The 22,109-nt window shown below is 36.3% G+C and overlaps 1 protein-coding gene across 1 annotated transcript in view; it reads left to right on the top strand.

Annotated features, from left to right (window-relative positions):
• The window catches only part of LOC129269055 (kinetochore protein Nuf2-like), a 34,811-nt gene extending 19,076 nt beyond the window's left edge, over positions 1 to 15,735 (top strand). The window contains exons 8-12 of the mRNA XM_064105270.1: positions 1,889 to 2,151; positions 5,430 to 5,621; positions 7,833 to 7,920; positions 11,053 to 11,127; positions 12,070 to 15,735. Coding sequence (XP_063961340.1) covers positions 1,889 to 2,151; positions 5,430 to 5,621; positions 7,833 to 7,920; positions 11,053 to 11,127; positions 12,070 to 12,126 — 675 coding nt within the window. The 3' untranslated portion in view covers positions 12,127 to 15,735. The remainder of the gene's footprint in view (positions 1 to 1,888; positions 2,152 to 5,429; positions 5,622 to 7,832; positions 7,921 to 11,052; positions 11,128 to 12,069) is intronic.
• The last annotated feature ends 6,374 nt before the right edge of the window (positions 15,736 to 22,109 follow it).

Here is a 22,109-nt window from a genome sequence, read left to right as displayed (position 1 = left end):
CTCATCAAGGGCAACAGGACATACTGTACGTTCAGAACATGGTGAAGGTCTCCCTGTTACTACAGTTCTTACATTTGACTGATGTCACCTTCCCCCATGTAACTAGGTTCAAGTCAATCTCAATTCAATTTATTTATTAATATTAAGTAAAAATCACATGAGTAGAAACATACACTGTAAAATATGAGGATCAAACACCCTAGGACAGCCCGTGGCTTGACAAGTAGGGGGATCCATAACAAATAAATTACAGTGATAAAAATACAGCAAATAAATACAGTTTGAATAAAAACAATGTGTGAATTCATATGAAAGTCAGCTTCTTTGTGTGGGAGATTATAAATGATACTTTCCATTCCACTGACTTTTCTTTGAAGAGCAGCAAGTTTTGACAAACTTGCCTGAAATGGAGAATGACCAAACATGGGAAAGCCATGATTCTGATCTTCCTTTCATGAAATAATCTTTAATGTTATATTTGAGTGGGGAGGGGGAAGTGATGTCAGCTTGTTGTAGTTGTGAATACACTTTGTCATTGTAAACAGTAGGCCTACTTGACTTGTAATAACTCTTCCAATATCAAGCTCTGATTGGCTAAGACTAGTCTTATTTACCCGTCTGATGAAGCAAAATCAGAAAATTTTGAAATATACCATAACCCTTTTCTCATTTCCATTTCAATACTTGCTTAACGTCTGGGCCCCATCTTACAAAGAGTTACGATTGATCCGATCAATCGCAACTATGGACGGCCAGCAACATTAACATGTATTGTGCATGTTTGTTCAAAATATTTTCTATGATGTACATTCATGCATTCATTGTTTTCTTGAAAACTGTGCTTCTCTTTGTTTACAAAGGACATCGTGCCAATCTCCTAGAGAAAAAACTATGACACTGATGGATTTCCATAGAGTTATGATTAATTGGATCAGTCGTAACTATTTGTAAGACGGGGCCCTGATTTGAACCTCTTGGAAATATCTAAAGTAGTATAATCTTTACTATGATCATGAAGAAATCAGAATCGAGGAAGTCATGAATTTTGACATGGCAAACAACCAAATCAAAGATTTAGGAAGAATCCACTAAATTCCACAAAATTTTGACACCCTTCGCTTGCGCCTCCCAAACTCGGCTCAAAGGACCATTATATCTTGGTAAATTATGTGTATAATCTTGATTACAAGCAGGATTCTGCTCAACCAGTAAATTCAAATGTTATTGTTAAGAACGATGCCAAAATAATAATGGAACACTTTCCAGTGAGTAAATGGGCAATGTTAATGTACAGTAGCCAGTATATTAGACAAGACAATACTGTAATAGTGTACAACATTAAAGCAGAATATACCAAGTTTATGGCCGAAAAGTAAGAGTTACTTGTTGGGGAATGTTGGAGCAAGTTTTTCTTACATTTAAGGAAGTCATAAAGTATGATTGTGTGTTGCAACCGATCCTGTTGGTTACTATGACATGTATGATGACATGGTCGTAGCGTTGTAAGATATGGAAGGAAGCTACTTTTTTTTTGCAATGATTGTATCTAGGGTCAAAGTATGATTGAAAATTAAAGGTAATGACTCTAGACTTTCTTTGAGTTTTGCTTCAGTTTTCACTTCCCTGTACCTCTTAACTTCCATTTTGTAGGAGACATGTTCAAACTAACAATTTCAGGGTGCATTGCAAGAACTTTCCGTTCAGTTCCAAGTCGAGTATAAGCTCCCAAACCAGCTACAAGTCCTTTGGTTAAAAAGCAAATTTGTACTTGACTTGAGTTTCAATTGCAACTCAACTCTCTTCCAATGCCCAATCGTATTTGATTTTCGGAATTGCGCTCGATTTGCAATTGAATATAAGTTTCTGACTTCCTCTCCTTTTTCTCCAGGACAAGCGTAAGCTGTCTAGCCTGAACAAGAAGGATACTGTGAGCAAGATGCAAGCTCAGGTCGTCCAGTCCCCGGAGCGGATGAAAGCTGACATATCACGTATGCATTCCACCTTAGCCTCGCGTAAGGAGACCAAGAAGGAGAAGGGACACAGAGTGCAGGAGCTACGGGGTCAGAATGAGAATTGCCAGCTGCTACTCCAGTCCAGTGATCAAGGGGATGCTATGATTACAGCTATCAATACAGAGCTAGAAAAACAGAGGTGGGTGCGCAGGTTTCTGGGGAAATTTTTCACAACTAATTGTTTATGCTCAGTACCCGTAGATGCAACAAAATATGATTTCATGAGAAAGTCATCAATGTCAATTGTCATCATATCATTGTAGATCTAGATCTTACTAATCTGTAAATCTCAGGAAGACAAAAACAGTCAGTAGGCAGGTCTTCATTCATGACTAGAAGGTTTTTGCATATGAGTTTGGTGCCGACAAAAACACCTTTTTATTTGGCCATTGCTACTCTAAATATTGGCCAAATTTCATGTTTTTTCTTTATGAAGAGGAAAATCATTATTTCAGGTCATGTGTCTGGATTTTAAAAAATATTTTGTAATATAGGTGAAACTTTTGATCTAAAACATGACACAAAATAAGTATTTTCATCCGACAAAAGTTTACACTTTCTGTTTTAGCCCAAATAATGTGTGGATTATGATAAAGCTAAAGATCTAAGTTTTAATATGGTATAGGTTTTATAAAAGACATAATAGATGGGTCAGCTTCCAGCCTTTTATAGGCCAAGTACATTCAGCAGCTTGAAAACAAGAATACTGCACTCTGATAGGTCAAAGAGGTCGTTCTCATTACGCTTTCTAAAACTAGTTTACTGGAAAGTGATTCGGGAAACCAGTTTGGAAAATCGCTTTGCTAGCATTCTCACTTGATCACACGAAAGTGGTTTTCAAAATCACTTCACGTAAAGTGATCTTGTTGCTATGGAAATGCTCTCAGTGGGCTGGCACGTGTCGTGCGAAATTCGAAACCGCAGCGTAGGCATTCTACACCTGCCGTGTGGAGTAGCGTGCTCAAAACGTGCGAAGAGCCGAAGATCGCTTCCCGAAGAACGGTTGTGTCGTCACTTACGCTAAAACCAGTTTAACAAGCCAAAGCGATCTTGAAAATTACATCGCGAAGTGGTTTTCTGAACCGATTGGAAGATCGCTTCCAAGATCGTTCGAACGTTCTCACTACACATTAAACTAGTTTCCACTGAACTAGTTTTAGGAAGGTAGTGAGAATGGTGTCAAAGAGACCGCACACCCACCCAAATTCCAACAGGATCCATGCTGGGGCCTCTCCAAGGTCACACTCCCCATTTGGTAGTCTCTTCAAATTACCCGCGCTGTTTTGGAAACATTATTTAGCCAATCAGAACTCTGGATTTATGCTACTCAGCAATCTTGTATCTTGATGGGAAAAGCTGGGTCTTGACCCATCTAAAAGGTGCCAAATATCAAGAGTGACATTGTGAGAAAGTACAGACTTTGAGCGTTCTGAGGATATAAATAGTAATTGGGCTCAAAATAAAAAGCTTTGCTCAATTTGCAAGAGAAACAAAGAAAGAAAGTTCTCTTTTGGGGCATCTTTTCATGCCTAAAATTCACTTATTTATCAAAATATTTTATTCAAAAGAATTGACCAATAGAAAAGATTAACATTTACTCTTTCCAAAGGTATAGATATATTCAATTTTACTTGGAGATGAAGTGGTTAAATTCTTTGAGAAAGAAAGTCTCACAATTCACAAGAATTTGCAGGGAGGGTAATTCAGCCATGAGAGGATTTTGATAAATCTTTCTCATTTACTCATTAGCATAGGTACCCGCAGACCTACTTAGAAATATCAGCAGACTTTCAGGCCCAAAAAAGGGTTTTAATTACCATGGTACAAAATCATGGACTATGCAGATTTTTGTAAATAATTATGCTTTAATATTTCATTGCGTAAACTAAGAAAAATCCAATTAAATGCGTGTTTTGGCAAAGTCAGCTTAAAGAGAAGTGTGATAATACAAGAAATCTGCATAGTCCATGGTTTTGTAACATGGTACAATTGAAACCTCTTTGAGAATACTGGCCTCAGAGTTCTTTTAGAACCATTGCACCAAGAGTGATCTTGGAAACTATTGAAAGACCTTGCTGTTTATTGATCTTTAAGTGGTCTTTCAAGGGTCTTTATTCTGTGGAATTGGGCCCTTAACCCTAAAAGGACTGGGGGGGGGGGCATGATAGCCCCCCCACGCTTTGCGCAACATTACCAAAACGTAAAAAGACAGCACTGCAAAATTTTATGACTTTTTTCTTTGAAGTCTCGGACAACTTTTGAGACCAAATTTGCGACATACAGGTATAGCATCGCGACGCCACATGACTTTTTATGAAAATAGCTTATTTTTGGACTTTGTGGACAGTCTATGGGAGACGAAATTCATAAAAGGGTGATTATTTTTCATTCTAATTGGTCTGTTTAATTAATTTAGGATTTAATTTAGTGGTCTAATGGTCTGTAATAATTTTTTCATTGAAAAAAAAATTAATAAACAAAATATGAAAAACAAAGAAATACATAAGAAATTCTAAAACAAAGAAATACATAAGTAACAAATTGACTTTCGCAATTTTTTTTTGCGGAAACCTTTAAATTAGATTACAAAGATAATATTTAAAAAAAAAAGAAAATTTGAAGTTAAATTGTGTGTTAAATATGCAAATAATGTTTTTCACAAATAATTTTGCATACTTTATTCATAATAAATAAAAAAATAATCATTTTCAGAATTTGTTTTTTAATTGACTTGTAGTTTATGTGGTAAAGAATTATGGCAAGATCACGCGAAGGGGGGGCCATCATGCCCGTCCTCGATATACTCAATAGCCCTGTCCTTTTAGGGTTAACTGTAAGCTTTCAACATTTGCATATATATATATATATACAGGTTAATCTTTTGAAGTCAAATTTTCCAGGACCACAGAAATCTGTTCCACTTTGGTGAAATTCACCTTGTAAACGCACATGTTTTGAGCAATGCTGTCCGATTGATCCGATCAACCCATCTGTCTGGAAATCCATCAATGTCATAATTTATTCCACAGGAAATTTGTACAATGTCCTTTGTAAATAAATAAATAAAGTGAAGCACACTGAATTTTCAATAAAACAATGAACATATGAATAAACATCATATCTGGAAAATATTTTGAACAAATATGCAGTTTGGATGTTGACATTACTGGCTTTCCATAGTTGTGATTGATCGGATCAATCGTAACTCCTTGTAAGACGGGGGCCCTAGTCTGACGAATTCCTTCCACTACGGCAAGTATTCAACTTGATAAAGAAGTTCGAGCTATGCAGATTTTAATTTAAATATTTGCCAGAATTAAATGTGTGCTTACAATCATTTGCATATGATTCATTCAAGCTTTACTTTGAATATATGCCGTATTTAACCATGTGCTTGAAATCGTTTGCTTATTACAGGGAAGGTCAGGCTACATTAGAAGGTGTGAGAGATCAGATTCAGGTGGAGAAGGATCAACTGAGAGACTTTACAGCACAGGAAGGCCATCTCAACAGACAGAGGGAATCTAAGCAAGAGAAACTAGTCAAGCTACAGCTACAGCACCAACACACCATCACAGCATTGCAGGAGAATGTACAGAGGGAACAAAGGTTGGTATTATCAATTGTGTTAATTCCAAGAGGAGAAAAGGGCATGACCAAAAGTTAAGATTTTGAATATTCAAGATAATGTTGAAATTAGTAGTTTGTATTTTTTCACATATATATTTATGGATATATGGATATATATCAGGAATAAGACGAGTATAGTTTCAGGTTACAGGGTTAAGACTTGTTCTAAATGGTTAAATGCATGTTGATCTTCAGCGCAAACAGTCAATGAATGAAATCCTGACACCCCCTCATTCACTGGAAATTTGATGTACTCTGTAGCCTGGCCTAGTAAGGGTCAAATTTCAAGGCCAATATGCTTTAACCTTTACACAGATGGGAAAATATTAAAGAGCACCAACAATTTAAAAAACCAATAAGATTGGTATCTATGCCAAGGTATCCACAGCCTTGCCCCTCTGTGGCCTTGGATTTTTGTCTCGCCTGCATAGCAGAGCGAGACTATAGGCGCTGCTTTTCCGACGGCGGCGTCTTCAACATTGAAATCTTAACCATGGTTAAGTTTTTTAAATGTCATCATAACTTAGAAAGTGTATAGACCAAGTTCATGAAAATTTGACATAGGGGTAATCAAGTATTACTGAACATCCTGCCTGAGTTTCAGGTCACATGACCAGATCAAAGGTCATTTAGGGTCAATGAACTTAGACCATGTTGGGGGAATCAATATCGAAATCTTAACCAAGGTTAAGTCTTTGAAATGTTGTCATATCTTTGAAAGTATATGGATCTAGTTCATAAAACTTAGACATAAGGGTAATAGTGTATCACTGAAGATCCTGCCTGAGTTTCAGGTCACATGACCAAGGTCAAAGGTCACTTAGGGTCAACAAACTTTGGCCATGTTGGGTTTTTTTGAGGAATCATCATAACTTTAAAAGTTTATGGATCCAGTTCATAAAACTTGGACATAAGAGCAACCATGTATCCCTGAATGTCATGTGCGAGTTTCAGGTCATATGACAAAGGTCATTAAGGGTCAACGAACTTTGGCCATGTTGGGGGTATTTGTGGAATCGTCATCATAACTTTAAAAGTTTATGGATCTAGTTCATGAAACTTGGACAATGAGCAGCAATGTATTCCTGAATACCCTGTGCACATTTCAGGAACATGGCCAAGATCAAAGGTTATACAAAGGTCAATGAACTCTGGCCATGTTGGGAGTATGTGTTGAATTGGCATCAATTTTTTGGATCTTGCTTATGAAACATCGACATAAGGGTAATCAAGTATGAATGATTGTTTTGCACATATGTCATAGGTCACATGGTCAAAGGTCATTTTGGGTCAATGAACATAACATTTTATTATCATATGAGTGTTTTCTTCTGTGAATAATTATTCATTAGCAGTTTTCAAAGGCAGTGCTGCTGCTATATCGAATTGCGTAATGCAGACGAGATTGCCAGAGGCGTTCCACTTGTTTAATTATATCTGTATTCAAAGGTGGAAGGAAAATGAGAATATATTTTTCATGTCACAAAGTTGAAAGTCAACATTGCTGCTCTATTGAATTGCATAACAAAGACGAGACTGCCAGTGCGTTTCACTTGTTTTGATAGAAGATTCATTCTTGCATAAATGCCTCTGCTCATGGTAGTTGGTTATTTCATCAGTCCCAGCTGATGAGAATTACATGCAGGCAACTTAGGCTATATATTGGCAGTAATCGTCAGTGAGGCAGTGTAGCTCAGTAGGTTAGAGCGCCTGTTCCGGATAAGATGTAGATCTCAACGTGCGTGGGTTCGAGTCCCGCAGCATGCCGGAAGACGTCTAACAAAAAAAAACTGATGCTAGCGTTGTGTGTTAGCGTGCCTCACCGCTGTGTTCAGTGCGGGTGTGAATGCAGTTGGAAAACACTCCGTCCATCAAAAAGGACGCAAATGTTGGTCCCGTGGATAGGAGAGTCACAACCTATGCACGTTAAAACCAATACACTATTCGTCAAACAGTAGGGTGTTCACCCGGTGTATTGCACCTGCCGGTCCCCGGTACTACTACTAGCCTACAATACTGCAAGAATCTTCAGGATTGAAGGAGGCAGTCAGTGTAGCTTGAAGAACTGAAGAACTAATCAGTAACGGTTTTGTTCTCTATTTTTATGTATGTAGGCTTGGAATAATATGTATTTGTCGGTAACCATAACACCATTAACTGTTTGCTTAAATAATGTTCTCTCTCTCTCAGGGAGATGGAAGACTGCTTTAAGAAACAAGAGAAAAAGCTTGGTCACATTCAGGTCCTCAATGAACAGAAAAACACCATGAAGAAAAAGGTAAGTTATCATCACCAGTTTCAGAGGGTACATATGAGTTGAAATTCTTGATCAAGAGTCCCGTCATTATAAATGAGATTGGCTCTTCTAAAAGCTGTTATTGAAAGGAATATTAAATCCTGCATAAAACTGAATCTGTAAGTCAAGTCTGTTGGGACCAAAAAAAAATTGTTAGACCTAGTGGGTGTTTCATAAAGCTTTTAATAAGTTACGAGCGACTTTACAGACGTCTGGTGATTGTTTCATGTGGTAAGTGACACACACAAGATTTTCTTTGGTTTTAATTAAGTTCCTATTAAGAAAAGATCACTTGTCACTCGTAAGCTCACTTGTAACTTTAGAACAGCTTTATTAAAGGGATGGTCCGGGCTGAAAATATTTATAGCTTAATAAATAGAATAGAATTCACTGAGCAAAATGCCGAAAATTTCCTCAAAATCGGATAACAAATAACAAAGTTATTGAATTTTAAAGTTTAGCAATATTTTGTGAAAACATTTGTCATGAATATTCATTAGGTAGGCTGATGATGTCACATCCCCACTTGTTCTTTTGTATTTTATTATATGAAATTAGGTTTATTCAAATTTTTTTCTCCAAGAACTAGAAAATTGGATTGACAACCGATTTAGTGCATTAGATATTTATTGCTGCAACTTATTTCATTATAAGGGAGGCATATTATTCACACAAGTATGAAATAATGAAAAAATTATGATTTTATGTAATAACATAAGAAAACGGAAAGTGGGGATGTGACATCATCAGCCCACCTAATGAATATTCATGACGACTGTTTTCACAAAATATTGCTAAACTTTAAACTTCAATAACTTTAGTATTTGTTATCCGATTTTGATGAAATTTTCGGCATTTTGCTCAGTGAATTCTACTCTATGTATTAACCCTAAACTGACCGGGGGGGGGTGAATCAACCCCCCCTCAACATTTTCTGCGATCATTCCGCCACGCGAAATTTTTTGACCGCGCCACTCACAGAGTTTATACCTTCAAGTCTCGCGCATCTTTTGAGACCAAATTTGCGACACCCGGGTAGGCGATTTTGAAATTACGCAACATTTCGTAAGTGCATGTCAGACCAAAAATTGTTCCAAAACGTGATTTTGTGTACAAAGTCAATGCAAATTGTGTTTTCTCATCTTATTCATAAAGATATGATTATTTTTGCTTTAAACAGCTGAAATCAATTGATTTTAGCATAATTATGCTTCAAAAAGGTTGTGCAATAAATCTGGTGAAAAAAACAAAGAAAAACAAAAGGTTGAAAAACAAAGTAATACATAAGAAATTCATAAAACAATAAAATACATAAGAAATTGATTTCCAAACCGAACTTTTTTTCAATTGCGATTGTTAAGAATGCTACAAAGAATATTTTTTACCAAAAATTAGCATTCTTGGAGCTTTATTTAGTGAATTAGAGCAAAAAGTATGATTTATGCATAAATTAGCATAATTAATTCATATAAAATAAAATCTCATTATTTTGGAAAATTTTACCATACAGCCTTGTAGATTACATCTCACACTACCAGCGTGCAAATTTTTTCGGCGCTCGCGCGATCGGCGGCCGAGATCTCAGGGGGGGGGGGGGTTGAATCAACCCCCCCCCCCCCCCCCCCCCCCCCCCCGGCCACAGAACAGCCAAAAAAGCCCGGCCTAGTTAGGGTTAAGATATAGATATTTTCAGCCCGGACCATCCCTTTAAACACCCACCTGGGCAGAATTTGACTTCTCTTGAAGTCAGGGGCCCCGTTTCATAAAGAGTTGCAACTGTTGTAACTTTGCCATTATGGCAACTACCATGGTACATGTGACCTCGATTTTGATTGGCTGCTGAGCCCTGTTGCCATGGTAGTTGCCATAATGGCAAAGTTACAACAGTTGTCTTTCTGTATGAAACAGGCCCCTGTATAGCCTTATCAATTGCAATAACACTACCCTATAGTGTGTTGATATTCGGCTATGAAGGTATGTACTATCACAGAAGAAGGTGTAAATCAGATAGGATTGCTTATTCTTGTCCGGAATTTAAAAAAAATTAACGAAAATATGGAAGGTAAAAGCAGGGTCTACAGGCCTAATTTGTTTCAAATTAGCATGATATATAAAGGTAAACTTGTACCTGTATATGTTGACTGTCCATAAGTTGAATATTGGCCCAAGTGAAAGTAATTTACCAAACTAGATTTGCAAGAAATGAGTCTTGTCGCAGGTACTTCTGATGACTTTCTAACTATAACGAAATCCTCCAATCTTTGATAAATATGTTTCAAATTAATTCTAATGATTCAAATATTATTTGTTACAGTTAAGTATCCATTGCATGACTTTATGCCATGAGGGAAGTGCTTGCCAAATATTGGCACGATCAAGTGACCAACGACCCAGATCTGAAGGGGGGGGGGGGCTGTTTTGCAATTTCAAATACTAGCAGCCCAGGCTATACAGGGTTAATGTACAAATCTTTCTGTGCTTTTTTTGTGCCATATTGCACTGTCTTATGAATTCTATATGATGGCCCTTCTTTATGGGATACCATAAATATTCCACTTTTTAATGGCATTATTGTACTGATATTTTTCATCTGCTTTATAATTCATTGAAAGTTTCTGTGGAGCGTTTCATGAAAGGACTTGTCAGACGTTTTATCCGACAAGTCCCGTTTTATCCGACAGTTACTATAGTAACAGTGCCTCTTAGCCAATCAGTATCAAGGAAAGATGTCAGATCTGACAACTTGTCGGACAAAAATGTTGATGAAACTCTCCCCTGGTATCCCATTCTGAGCCATGCAATATATTGTATACATTCCACCCCCCCCCCCCCCTACAAAAAAAAGTTTTTCTTCATCAAAATATTGCTTGGCCCTTTACAAGGTTTGATGATTCCTAACGGGTGAATTGTTTTTATTGTCTCGTCACAAAGTTCATACATTTTATGAGATTCAAAAAGTGTTTTGAAAATTAGATTCTGAAGTAACGTGCCTCTGGGTTCATTCATGGGTTTTCTTTGATAGCACTTTTCCTCTCCATTTTATGAATCATGATAGTGACTTTGAGAAAAGAAATTTCATGAAGTGTTTTGTTGATATTTTTGTTTTTGTCTTAGATGAATGATGAGGAGAATAGCCACGAAGAACAGATGAGGACAAAGAAGGATAACTATGAACACCTCCTAGTAGCTGTAAGTAGTGAACCTCGCATACTATTATTAATGACTCAAATCAATCTAACTTGAAGGAAATAGATCATATCGGGCATGAATTTGATTATCTTAGCATAAACGAGTAGCACTGGAAGTGGGATCTAAATGAGCTTTAAAATAATGGGGAATAAGCATCTATGATGAAAGGCTTCTAAGAATTCAATTCAAATATAAACTACATTACTCGCTAGACAGCACCAGTTGGGATAAAACTGCCATATTTCATTTCTTTGCATAATCAGTTTCATACATTTATCTTGCCTCAGCTTTGCTAAATCTACACAGGTGAATTATGGCATTGATCAAACATTATTTTCAAATCAATCTGACTAAGGCTCATTATCAAATTAAATCCTTGTACAAGTCAATCTTAAATTTTAGTGAGTCATTTTGCTTGAATCTGACATGTCATGGCCTAGATCTGAAGGGGGAGTCAAGGTATCCCTAGTAGAATCCTGGTCTGAAAAAAAAACTTTTTAAAATGGGTTCAAGTATTGCAAGTTATAATTTCTTTTCATATGCATATATACCAATATTTAATTTCTTATACAGGTATTTCCTTGGTCCTTTATGATTTTGTCCAATGATTTTTGCATTCATCCCTTTTATCACTGAATTAACATTCTGCCGTTATATTCTTTATCTGACTCAATACAATGTAAAAACTTAAAATTGTCCAGGGGCTCAGTTTGATTAAAACTTACAACTATGGTAACTTTGCCATTATGACAACTACCATGGTAACCTTGATTGTGATTGGCTGCTAAGCCCTGTTACCATGGTAGTTACCATAATGACCAAGTTACAACTGTCAGTTGTAAGTCCTTCATAAAACAGGCCCCTGATCCCTCTATTGATTTTCAAATTATAAAATATAATTTGTGTATCCTTTCTCTTTCCCTCATTCTTTTTCTCTTACAGTTGGACTCATATCACAAAGATCTCTCCGTTAGCTGGGAGCAAGCCGATCCAAGATAAAGCTGGAAGCCAATGGATTGATCAAAGCCTTCTAATCTTATTGTATAAAATAAAATGTGGTGTCTATTGTAGCCTAATCATGATAGAATTGTATAGAAATTACACAAGGTTGTGTAGACCCATGCAGACTCACGTAAAGTTTGACACCAAATTGATTAATTTTATATTATTATACACATAGATGTTTTTCATTCCATGTATATATTGTAAATAGGTCATTTAAAAATATGTTTTTATACAGGAATGCCACTTTTCAGACTAAAGTCTGAATCCAGACATTTCATCATATTTTCGGCCATAGAAAATGCCTTTTTTATGCAGGAAAGGGGTCATTCTAGATGAATTTTCAGACTATATTTATCAAACCTTATAGTGGCATCATTTTATCTAATCCAAACAACATGAATGATGCAAATTCAAAATTATGATTGAGCTCACGTATATAATTGGCATTTTAGACAAAATTAAAGTCAATAGGGCATCAGCTTTTATGGGGAAATTGACACCATTTGGATATGGATCATATATGGTCGATCAAGATTTATGATTAAGAGAATTATGTATTTAATGCCACTGGAAAATGGCTTACGGAATTAGACATTATCCCACTTTCCCTGGCTTGACGCTGTTGCCCGAGACTAATGAGGCTTGTTATTACAAAGATGCCTCGCTGGTGCACCGAGTTTGCTTTCCCCCAAAAGATGTCTCTGTTTAAAAATACAGGTATTTCCAATGCTTTATTCAAAGTCAGGGAGAGCAAATAGTATTAATCCACTCCCCATGAAAGGTGATGTCCCACTGACTATTAAAAGCTGGTTGATGATGAGGTTTGCCATACACAGTCTTAGAGCACCCGTCGGGCATACCATGTGGGTGGCCCAGTTCAGCGACTTGCAATACATGGAACCAGTGCCTACCGGAAGAATTCATAGTGGTATGGTTGACCCTTGTCACAATGTTTTGGATATCTTGATGAATAACTGACAACTTGACTTATACTTCATTCACGGCGATGTAATCAACCTTAAATTTTTACAAAGGTTAAGTTAATGATCTATTTCATGCTCATCTAGGGTCAATGAACTTTTACCATGTTATGGTATCAACATGAAAAAGGTAAGCTAAGGTTAAGACTTGAATTTTCAAGATGATTTTGAAAGTATGAGTCCCTTTTCCCTGAAACTTACATATAATGGTTATCAAGTAATGGCAGTAGAAAAATGCTATTGCTACTGCTATATTGGTACAGATATTGCAGGCGATACTGCCAGAGGCGATGAATTTGTCTGTTTAATACAGGAGATTTCAGTCATGAAAATCAAATTTGAATGAACCAATTGTCATTTCAAAATTTGTCAATTTATCCAAAACATTTCAAGTTTCAAATATGTGACATAATATGAACCCATTTTTGTCATGTATTTTATGATGACTTTTTTGTAGCTCAAAGGAGCAGGTCCAAGCTATCATCTCTTTGCTGACAGTTCAAAGTATCGAATTTGTCTGTTGTTTCTGTAAGACACTTAGTCTTAACAAAGTTGGAAATAAGTTATGTGAGGCTTTAATAGGCTTGATAAGAGTTATAAGATGGTTTGGTAATTAGGCCTAGTAGTTATTTGTGGTGTTAACTTACTTTACCTTGATGAAGTTTGTATAATTTGTGTTTATTTAGTTCCGAATACTCTGCAAAAGTGGATCCAAAGGTTTTCCAGAGTTTTTCCCTCTTGTGTTTTATCTCTGGTTTTTTACCCTGGATCTACTTGTCGCAGAATTGTGAGAGGGGAAGTTCACCCTGACAATAAGTTGGTTTAAATGAAAGCAGAAAAATATACAGAACATAATTGGTGAAGATTTGATGGAACTCCATAAAAAAAAATAATGGAGTTGTGAATTTTCAAAGTTTTTATTTTCTGACGTCACAGACAAGCATCTCATCCATATGTTGTGCGACATATGTTCCAAAAGTTGCCATTTTGAAAAATGCGTGGATATATCAGCGCCAGCGCACATAACTTTTCATACATCCTTCCATATGAAAGATATTTTTATATTATTTTGCTTTAATTAAATCAACTCCTTATCAGGATGAACCTCCCTTTTAACACGGAACATCCCCCCCTCCCCTCCCCCAAATTTATAATAAAATTAAATAAATTCATATATTTCCATGAATATCTTTAATCTCTCCTATACAATTCCGTCATTCATACACCAAGAAAGTTTAGGATATAAACATTTTCAATTTCAATATTACCTATTTTCATAGCTACATTACAGATACAGGGTATTCTAAATGCATAGAATATCATATATTTGATGATATTAATCTTTTACCATTTGTTTAGGCCTATCAGCAACAAAGTTCATTGTTAGCTTTCACCAAAGTCCCAAATATACTTAATTGCAGGACACTGCATGTTTTGGGCAGAATATGGGATTAATTAAAAGTAGAAGTAAACTCAAAGAGCTAATTTTCAAACCAGCCATATGCAACACTCCCGATGCATTCTTTCCTAAGCTTGTGAAAGTAGTCCATATATACTGTTGTCAGGTTAACCAAAAGCTTTGCTTACATTTAGGTAAGCAATATTAGCAATAGGATTTTCTTGCCTATTTGTATTTCTATTTTTCTAAGGAATTTATTACGAACACTTCATCATTTTAAGCGTACATGTATAATTTCATGCTGTACAACCAAACATATGTGCAAGTTTTAGTTGACTACACAAATCTTATTGAATTTCTACACAAAGCAAACTTTTGAGCAGATTTATTCGCAATTTTTGGCAAAATTTTCAGGTAAAAACTGTGAATAACTTTAATTTGGCATTGTTCATTTGTTCTCAAGATGTGTAAGACAACAACCGAACATACCAGCATTTTGTTAAAAATGTGCTAATTGAAAAAAAAAACAAATTGGTTGAACCCTCCGAAATGAAAAGAATATGAAACTAATCTATTTTAGTCATCTAGAGTGAAAAATAATGATACATTAGTGAATTTTGACTAGTTACACAGGTTAAGATTTGATAATTGAAATCTATTATTGAAAAGTGTTTCTGTATTACCAGATCATGTTACATCCATGAAAAGTTACTGAAACTTGCATAACAATTCCGGGTAAAGGGTGTTTCACAAATAGTTAAGTCTGACTATAAGTCATGCTTATGTATAACATGCACATGTGTACCGGTATTTAATGCACATTCTAATTGATTAATATGCAGAACACGTCCTGTGAGCTTGGTCCAACCGATACATGTGTATGGTGATACGTTACTTTATCAAGGATGCCAGTTTTCAGGCAATAGCCTCAAATCCAGGCCCTGGCCATTTATTTTCAGGCCATAGTTTTAGCATTTTTGTGTACAAAATATTGTATTCTAGGTGATTTTCAGACCCTCTGATCAATTCCAACTGGCATCCCTACTTTATACACTTAATTTGGAATTTAAGAGCAATTTTCAGTCACTCTTAAATCTCTGTGAAACACCCCTTTGATTTGTATTTTATGTCATATGTAATGCCAGATAGCTTGGACCTGCCCTATTGAGTTTGATTTGTCTGTACTATATACCTACTTTGTATTAATTTTTTTTTAATCTCTTGAAAAAAAGAATGTAAGACCAGCAGCACAGGAGATTCATTCAAGTTGGAAGACCATAGAAGTTGACCTCATCATTGATTGATGGAGTAGGCCCTTGAACTCACAAAGATGACTTTCTGTCTGGTTTCAACTGGGGTCTTCCTACCAGAATCACTCAATGAGTGACATCATTACCAAGAGATCTATTTTTTGGTGTGCAGAGGAGGGCACTGGACACTGTTGTGCATGGTATACAGCTTCCATACTGTAAGTGCTTTATTGATGATTTTAATGATATTTTGTGTAGCCTAGAGTATGTGAGACAATGCAATTGGGGTTTTTCCAACAATTACCAATACATTACACTGAGGGTTAGAAAAATTAGAAACATTGGGCAGCATTTCATGCAAATTTGGCTTTTTATCTACATTTTTCCTCAATCACATTTTTAAGCTTTTGGATGGAATTCTTTTCATGAAAATCTACCAAAATCGTGTTGGGACTTAATATGAAATCACCATCTGTTGATGTTTATTGTAGTCTCTCTATTCTCCTGTGTACATTTAGCCATTCCATAATCTCTGTCTTTCTCATTACTCCACCCTCCTCCCCTCAACTTTCACCTCCTTTCACATCAACAATACTTGCATTATCTGTTGATCCATTGATTGTCTTCTTTCTTTATGTACCTCCCTGTACTATCTACTCTAGCTGCTGTTCTATAAAAATTCATTGTTTCACATTGTTGCAACAGGATATTTGCCATGACTGATATAAAAATGTGCTAAAATAGACATAGAAATTATTCTACAAGGAAATTTATATGTATTTACAGACTTTCATCTAATTTTTAAAACCATTTTCCGAACCATTTAGAGCATTATGAATTTTGCAATTAATTTATTCCCTTATCTGTACATGTTAATTTTTGGGACAGACTATTTGAGTCACTGTATTCCCCATTCACCATAAACCTCATGTTTGTGCAAAACTGTATATGCGTATGCATCATGTAATCTCATAACGTGTAGAGATTTAAGATGACCGCATTGGAATGATAAGATATGTGATGAAGGTTCACTCATCATCGGTTCGTCTGCCTCAAATTTTTATTTATTCTTCTTCGGATATAAAATGTCAAATCATTTTTATGAGGATTGTGTGCTTCAATATTTTTTTTTCCCACAATACGTAAACAAAAAAATGCTCCTTCAATCACAGCAATACATGTTAGTCTTGAATCTAGTCTCTGAAGTGCAATGTCAAATTTAGATTTCTTTCTGCCAGCATTGTGATTTACTTTCCAAGCTTTTGTACACAAGCCTTGCCATTGCAGTATTTCTCATTGGCCCTTATCAATACAGGTATTTGTCATGGGATTCTTGCATGTTTGTCAAATTTCATCACTGGAGTGGTTTAGCCAAGATCATGGGTCTGTGGGGCTCGGTGGCATCGATCAAGATTGATCAAGAACCACTTTGCTCTTTAAATATGATCCAGTTTCCCTGTTTGTATCTGCACAAAGAAGAGAAGAAACATTTGACCTATGTTTGAAGTGCTGCTCACTTCCAGAAATTTGCTTCGCTTATATTGAAATCTCTGTATTTGGTGTTTTGAAATCTTGTGATAATCCTCAAGTACTGTCGAACAAAGAGGAATGGTGTTCTTTTCAGCTTACGTGTGACATCCAGAGCCCTTCAAAACATCATGGACATTCAAATGCTGATATTTTATGAGATGCCTGCCTGCACCTTTGGTTGTTCTACGTGGATCTAATTCCAGTTGATGATTTACTCTCTTCAATCCAGATTCATTTGATTTTGATGAAATGAAAGGCAGTTTGAAGTCTTGGAAAGTTGAATTTTCTCAATCAGATCCAGAGGCTTGACACAAGGTGGTGCCAGGCTGTTCATCCACCTTCCAGGCTGTGGGCCGGGTAGTGATACACCAGATTGTCAACTTTCTGAACTCTCCAGTTTCCGTTTTTCCGCCATGTTTATTCAATCATTGCATCATCTGGTGATTCTCCTCAGGCTCATGGAACATTTTAAGTCATATCCTGAGTGAATGAGATTTGCATTTATTCTCTTGGCTGGATTAATGTTGGAGGGGTCGCTAAGTGTTTGGGAAGGCATTTGATGGAACTTCGCATATCTGATTTGGTTGATCCAGGTCGCTTTTAAATTTACTTTAGCTCTCTTCTGGGCTTAAAAATTGTATTCACTGTAAAGCAGAAGTGCTTCATGGACAAACCTGAAAAATTTCTTCTAGTCACAGATTCACCCATTGTGGTCATAAAGGATGGTGACAGGTGCTACAAATGTAAGACAAGGAGCCAGAGTTGAATGACTCTTCGAGAAAGAGGCTTTTCATAGCATATTAGCGACCAAGTTTTGAACGGCCTAAGAGAAGGAGCCAGAGCGGAATAACTCTTCAAGACTTGACCATGGTGATCAATGAAAGAGGCTTGTCTTACCTTGAATAGCCTCAACATCTTTTAACCCTATCTAGGCCAGGGGGGGGCACAAAATTTTTTCGACCACGCCACTCACTGACTTTTTACTTTCAAGTCTTGCGTATCTTTTGAGACCAATTTTGCGACCCTGGGTACAATTAAACATTAAACAACATTTTGTTAGTGCATGTCAGACCAAAAATGGCTCAAAAACGGGATTTTGTGGACAAAGTCAATGCAAATTGTGTTTTCAACCAAAAATCATAAATCTATGATTATTTTTAGTTTTGCTGGTTTAAATGGATTTATTTTATGCTGTCTATGATCTCAAAAGAGCCCCCAACAAAGTTTATCCAAAAAAACAAAGAAATACATAATTGCAAAAAACAATATAATACATTAAAAATTGATCTGATATCCCAATTTTTTCACGTACATTTGCTGAAAACACTACAAAGAGTTTCAATACCAAAAATTAGAACATTTAGAGCTTTTGTTAGGGAGTTAGAGGAAAAAGTATGATTTTAATGCATAAATTAGCATAATCACTAAATAGCAATTTGAATGAAATAAGTTACTGTACAGTTATGTAGATTATGTCCCAGACAACCTGTATGCCAATTTTCAACGTGATCGCAGGATCGACAGCTGAGATCTCAAGGCCTCCCCACGGCCATATGATTTCCCAAAATACCCTGGCCTAGATAGGGTGAAGTGTGGCAGGGACAATAGTGTGTCCTAAAGCAATTATGAATTTCTGTTTGAAGGAGTATATTTGATGACTTCTGGTAGATTGTTTCAGCTGTCAATGACCCAATGGCTAAAGGAATGGTTTCCTTCATCCAGTCTGGTAACAAGTTTTGGAAAATACTTGGATGTGGTTTCAGAAATTTGACATCGCTTCTCAACGACCCTTTGTCTTAAGAAATGGTTTTCTACTTCCAGTCTTCTCTTGAATGAGATTTAGAAATTTTGGGGGATGCTATCTCTGAAATTTGACATTGCACTTCATGACTAGGATACATGCATTGTACTGTTGATGGTTGATAGGGGATTATAATTAATAAATAATTTGTGGGATTTAAAGTGCACTTCCTCAGGACAGGCCTATGTTGCGGTCCTGATTCTCATATCTTATCAGTTCAACTGCCTTGCCTTGTCTCTCAGAGTTGTGTGAAAATAAGTGATGGGTACAGTATGCAAACACAAAACATTTGATCCTTTACCAGGGATATAGTCAAGGCTGGCCGAGGTCACTTTTTGCCGGCCTTGGCCTCAATCTCGCGTACAAAATCTATGGGAGAAGGTTTTCTCCAACGGCCTCGGGACTCGGAAGTAGCGGCCTTGACTACATCCCTGTCCTGTACGAGATGGTGAATAAAATGATGGGATAACAAAAACAAACAAAGAAACAGAAAAAAAAACAGGAAAGACCAGCAAATTAGTTCTCCCTGTTGGTTTCTTTGTTAATATCTATTTGTAAATGCAGTGTTCATTTGAAGTTCCTAGAAACACATTGCATTATGTACAGAAAGAGCTGTATTTATTTGCAAAATTGTAATGGATTCTATTTGCTCATTTAAAAAGATAAAGCCAACCCCCCCCAAAAAAAAAAAAATAGCCCCCCCCCCAAAAAAAAAAAAATAAATAAAAAGGAAACAAATGAACCAAAAACACAATAGAATTAAATTATTTGAATATTTTTATATGAAAAAACTCCCCCCCCCCCACACACAAAAAAAATCAGTCATGGGTAATCAATGTTGAAATTATGTGAAATATTGGAAGATTGGCAGTAAAGGGATAGATAGTACAGGGAGGTATGGAGAGAGAGAGTACAATGAATGGATTAACTGGTAAACATGTAGAAAGGAGGAGGAAAGAGGGGAAGGGGGAGATGGTATTGAGAAAGGGAGCAGATTAAAGGAAGTGGGGTGTTCAAGGATGAATAAAGAGACTACAAAGGAGATCAACAGATTGATTTGGTACATAAAGAAAAGAATTTAATGTATTCACAGAAAATACAATTGTTGCCCTTAGCAACAGTCAATGCATTGTCTACAATTCTTGGCTACACAAAGTATCATTGAAATTGAAAATAAAGCACATACATTATAGATGCAGTATGTCATGCACGGCAGTGTCCAGTGCCCCACCCTGCATGCTTCAAAATAGGACTATTGGTAATGATGTCACATATTGAGTGGTTTTGTTTGGGAGACCCCAGCTCAGATCAGGCTGTAGGTCACTTTGTGAGGGAAGGGGCTAACTCCATTGAATCAAGAGGTCAGCTGCTATGGTACGAAGACTTGGATGAATCTTCTGTGCAGCTGGTCATTTTTTTTTAAACCTTTTTTTTGTTGAATATGCCCAATAAACCTTGAAAAATGATGAAAAAATGTGTACCTCTATACTGTGTTGTCCTAATTATCCATTATGGTCTCCCCACCCCCTTATCCTTTTTATCAATTGTAACCCCCCCCCCCCCTTTATCAATTTGATCCCTTAATCCTCCCCCTATTATCCATTTGATCTCCCCCCCCCCCCCCCCATTGTGATCCCCTCCCAGTTTGCAAGCCAAAAGTGACAGTTCCTGAAAGCATGGGTACTATGTAATGTGTCGGTCATCCAAATTTACTTCCCCAATACTTTTCAATTTGGGGGGGGGGGGGGATTTTGACAAAGGTCAAGCTGAAATTTTCACTAATTAATGCCTCTCATTTGCCTAATGATTTGGATGACCTTTTTTTTGCACTGAACGCATTTGGAAAACCCATGATTATTTCAGCTTAGACAGTGCTTTCAAGAATGTAACAATTTGGCTTGCAGCAAGTTAGGCCTAGAAAACTGTTGTTGCCCTCATGTACCCAACCCAATAATGAGAAAAAGGGTCACTATTCTTTTTTTTTAGCAGATTAATGAAGAATTTGCTCAAATTTGTATTTATTGGTAAAAAAAAAAATCACTTTTATTTTCACTTACATGACATATTTGAATGCATTGTTTTATGCACAGCAGCCAAGTATTTAAAATGGGGGGGGGGGTACCAACCAAACAATCCAACTTTCCAATTTGGGGCTTATGAGGGCAACAATTGTTTTTTAGGCCTTAGATTAAACACCCCCCCCCCCCCACACACACAAGACTGAGCATTGCACATTCACAAAGTTCATATTGCCAGTCTATTCTTTTGAATGAAATGTTATCCACAATATCCACTGAATTGTTGATTTTCACATGGTTCTAAAAAATAATTTCATTGTAGATGTGCAACACTCAAACATTCTGCCCCAGATTTTTTTCATACCTGATAAAATGTTGCAAAATAGATTGAAATTGATGACAAGCTTTTTCTACTTTCATAAATTATGGTTTATAATGCCATGGTAGACAATACTGTGTAAGTGCTATGTTATATTCCAATGAAATATTTCAATATCCATCCAAATGGAAGTAAATATCGTCAAGCACAAAGTTTTTCCATAATGCAAAAGAATCATGGAGTAAATGTTTATGTATAAATTAATACCTCAATAACAATGGACTTTGCAACACTTCAAGTACTGACAAAAATAGGGGCTACTACAAGAGTAAACTTCTGAAAATGAAAATATTTAGATTTTGATTTTAATAATAATTCAGATTTTTCATAGATTTGATTGGTATTTTGGAATAATAATCGTCAATGCTTCAAGAGACACAATGCATAAAAGAATATGGATTTTAAAAAGACAAAATATTACTTCACATTGGCAGTGCCATGCTGGTTAAAGTTTAGCTTTCAAATGTGTCTCACATCTATCATAGGAGTTTTGGATCCGAGGATGATTTGAAATTTTTCAATTCTACTAAAATTATTTTTTGGGATCAGGTTTATTAATAAGAATACCGGTATGCATTTCATGAAGTTTACTCTCGTTTCCAAGGGTAGAATCGACATAA

Source organism: Lytechinus pictus, chromosome 10 (assembly GCF_037042905.1).
Source record: "Lytechinus pictus isolate F3 Inbred chromosome 10, Lp3.0, whole genome shotgun sequence".
NCBI classification, from domain to species: domain Eukaryota; kingdom Metazoa; phylum Echinodermata; class Echinoidea; order Temnopleuroida; family Toxopneustidae; genus Lytechinus; species Lytechinus pictus.
This window is presented reverse-complemented; position numbering and strand designations above follow the sequence as displayed.